The sequence below is a fragment of the Stegastes partitus genome, unplaced genomic scaffold (genome assembly GCF_000690725.1).
Source record: "Stegastes partitus isolate 25-593 unplaced genomic scaffold, Stegastes_partitus-1.0.2 Scaffold577, whole genome shotgun sequence".
Taxonomy (NCBI): Eukaryota; Metazoa; Chordata; class Actinopteri; family Pomacentridae; genus Stegastes; species Stegastes partitus.
In genome coordinates this window covers 40,031-42,145 of record NW_007578308.1, presented here as the reverse complement: position 1 = coordinate 42,145, position 2,115 = coordinate 40,031, and the positions used below count along the sequence as shown (strand labels likewise).

Here is a 2,115-nt window from a genome sequence, read left to right as displayed (position 1 = left end):
GCCCAACCACTAAACCAGTCCAGAACCGGTCCAAACTATTATAGACTAAGAACAAAACCAAGCTAACCAAGTCCAGAACCTGATCCAGAACCAAAGGTTCTTGGTTGAAGGTCTCTGTGGTCATTACAAAGGTCCAAACTGGGTTTAAAGTTCTGATGCTGAAGATCGGGTCTGAACCTGCTGAACTTTGTGAACATGGTGTGTCCAGGTTCTGGTGTTCTGGTTCTGGTGTCCAGGTGTGTCTCAGGTGTCTCGGAACCTGCTGCTCGCTGGAGGAGCTCCGTGGGGGGCACTGCGCATGCTCCGTGGGCATGTTGGAGCAGCTTTCAAGTGTCGGTCTGAACACCTCCGCTCACTTCCTGCTTCTGAGTCGGACTGTTCGGAGGGAGGAGCCGAGCCGAGCCGAGCCGAGCCGAGCGGACTGAGAGCACAAGGTCCGACCTGCAGGACTGCCAGGTTCTGGTTCTGGTTCTGCCTCCTGCCGCCCGTGCGTCCGGATCCGCCCGGTGGGTCCGTGAACGCACCAGGCTGAATGTGACAGAAGTTCTGCTGAACTTTGAGCGGCTGTCAGACGAGCTCCGAGCCGGAGGAGGAGGCTCCCGGCCGGCCGCGGCTGCACCGAGCGTCCGCTGAGCAGCTCCGGAGCGGCGACAGCATGTCGGACTCCGCGTCCAGCTTCCTGCACATCGGAGACATCGTGTCTCTGTACGCGGAGGGTTCGGTGAACGGGTTCATCAGCACGCTGGGGTGAGTTCGGTCTGCTGTCATCTCCGCGGTACTGATCCACTCATGTATTGATTGTTGATGTATTGATTATTGATCTGCTGGCTCTGGGCTCTGAGGACGATCAGCTGACTGACTCTCCAGAACCATGAACCCAAAGCAGCTGTTCGGTTCTGTAGAGTTTCATTAAAGGTGCATTCTAACATATTGATCAGATCGATCTGCAGATGAAGATTTAACTTGTTTTGGATCAGAACACTCAAACTGCTAAAATCAGAACCTGGATGAAGCCTCAGGTGCTCCATGTATTGATCCAGAACCGATCAGAACCAGAGCCTTTCTGTGTGAGCTGAACTTGTTTGACGACCCGAATAAAAGACGAGAAAAGAAAAGCAGACGAGTCAGAAAGTTCACCACGTGAACCCAGTTTAATCAGAACCGGTCACCCGTCAGAACTAAACTCTGTAGAACGTGTTTAAGTCCGTCAGCGGCCGTGACAGTCTGAGCTGATGGGTCCAGCTCCACTCGGTTCAGACCGGTACCAGAGGCTTCAGAAGGTTTCGTCCGACTGCTCATCGAGTGTCAGAACCAAAACCCAGATATTTAATATTTAGACAGTTTGCTGGTGTTTCTTTTCCGGCGTCTTCTGGACTGAACAACGAGCAGAACCAGAATCATTCACCTGAACGGAGCCTCAGTTGGTCCGAAATGTGAGAATATGTGATGTGAAGACGCTCAGCTGGAGCAAAAAGGTCCAGATGACAGAATACGTCCAGAACCGCTTTATGTGTAAACATGAGCAGCAGCTCCTGTGGATTCACCTCAAAACACATCAGAACAAATGATCCAGTCACAGTTCAAACTGTTCAACAGCTAAAAGCAAACGGACTAAAGACGTGAACATCTGGAGAGAAGTGACCCAGAAAACGGACCTCAGAACCAGCAGCTGCTCTAAAAACATCCTGGATCCAATATGATGAGTGGTGCTGGTCAAGAACTCTGATGGAGGATTTAAACTGCTGCTCATTAGTGTTCATCAGAACCGGAGCAGCTGGTTAAAGGTTCGTTAAGACGTTTCAGCTCCTTTGTTTTAACAAATTCTGATCCGATCGGGTCTAAAAATCTAAAAGTCTCGACTGACCAGCTGAAAGTCACGAAATTAGAATACTATGTTGGTTCTGATTTGGTTCTGAGTTGGTTATGTTGGTTATGAGCTGGTTCTGAGTTGGTTATGAGCTGGTCATGAGCTGGTTCTGAGTTGGTTCTGAGCTGGTCATGAGCTGGTCATGAGCTGGTTCTGAGTTGGTTTTGTTGGTTATGAGCTGGTTCTGAGTGGGTTATGAGTTGGTTATGAGTTGGTTGTGAGTTGGTTATGTTGGTTATGAGTTGGTT

The 2,115-nt window shown here is 50.0% G+C and overlaps 1 protein-coding gene across 1 annotated transcript in view; it reads left to right on the top strand.

Annotated features, from left to right (window-relative positions):
* The first annotated feature begins 364 nt into the window (after positions 1-364).
* Positions 365-2,115, top strand: part of LOC103362480 (inositol 1,4,5-trisphosphate receptor type 3-like) — a 41,650-nt gene continuing 39,899 nt past the window's right edge. The window contains exon 1 of the mRNA XM_008288844.1: positions 365-747. Coding sequence (XP_008287066.1) covers positions 656-747 — 92 coding nt within the window. The 5' untranslated portion in view covers positions 365-655. The remainder of the gene's footprint in view (positions 748-2,115) is intronic.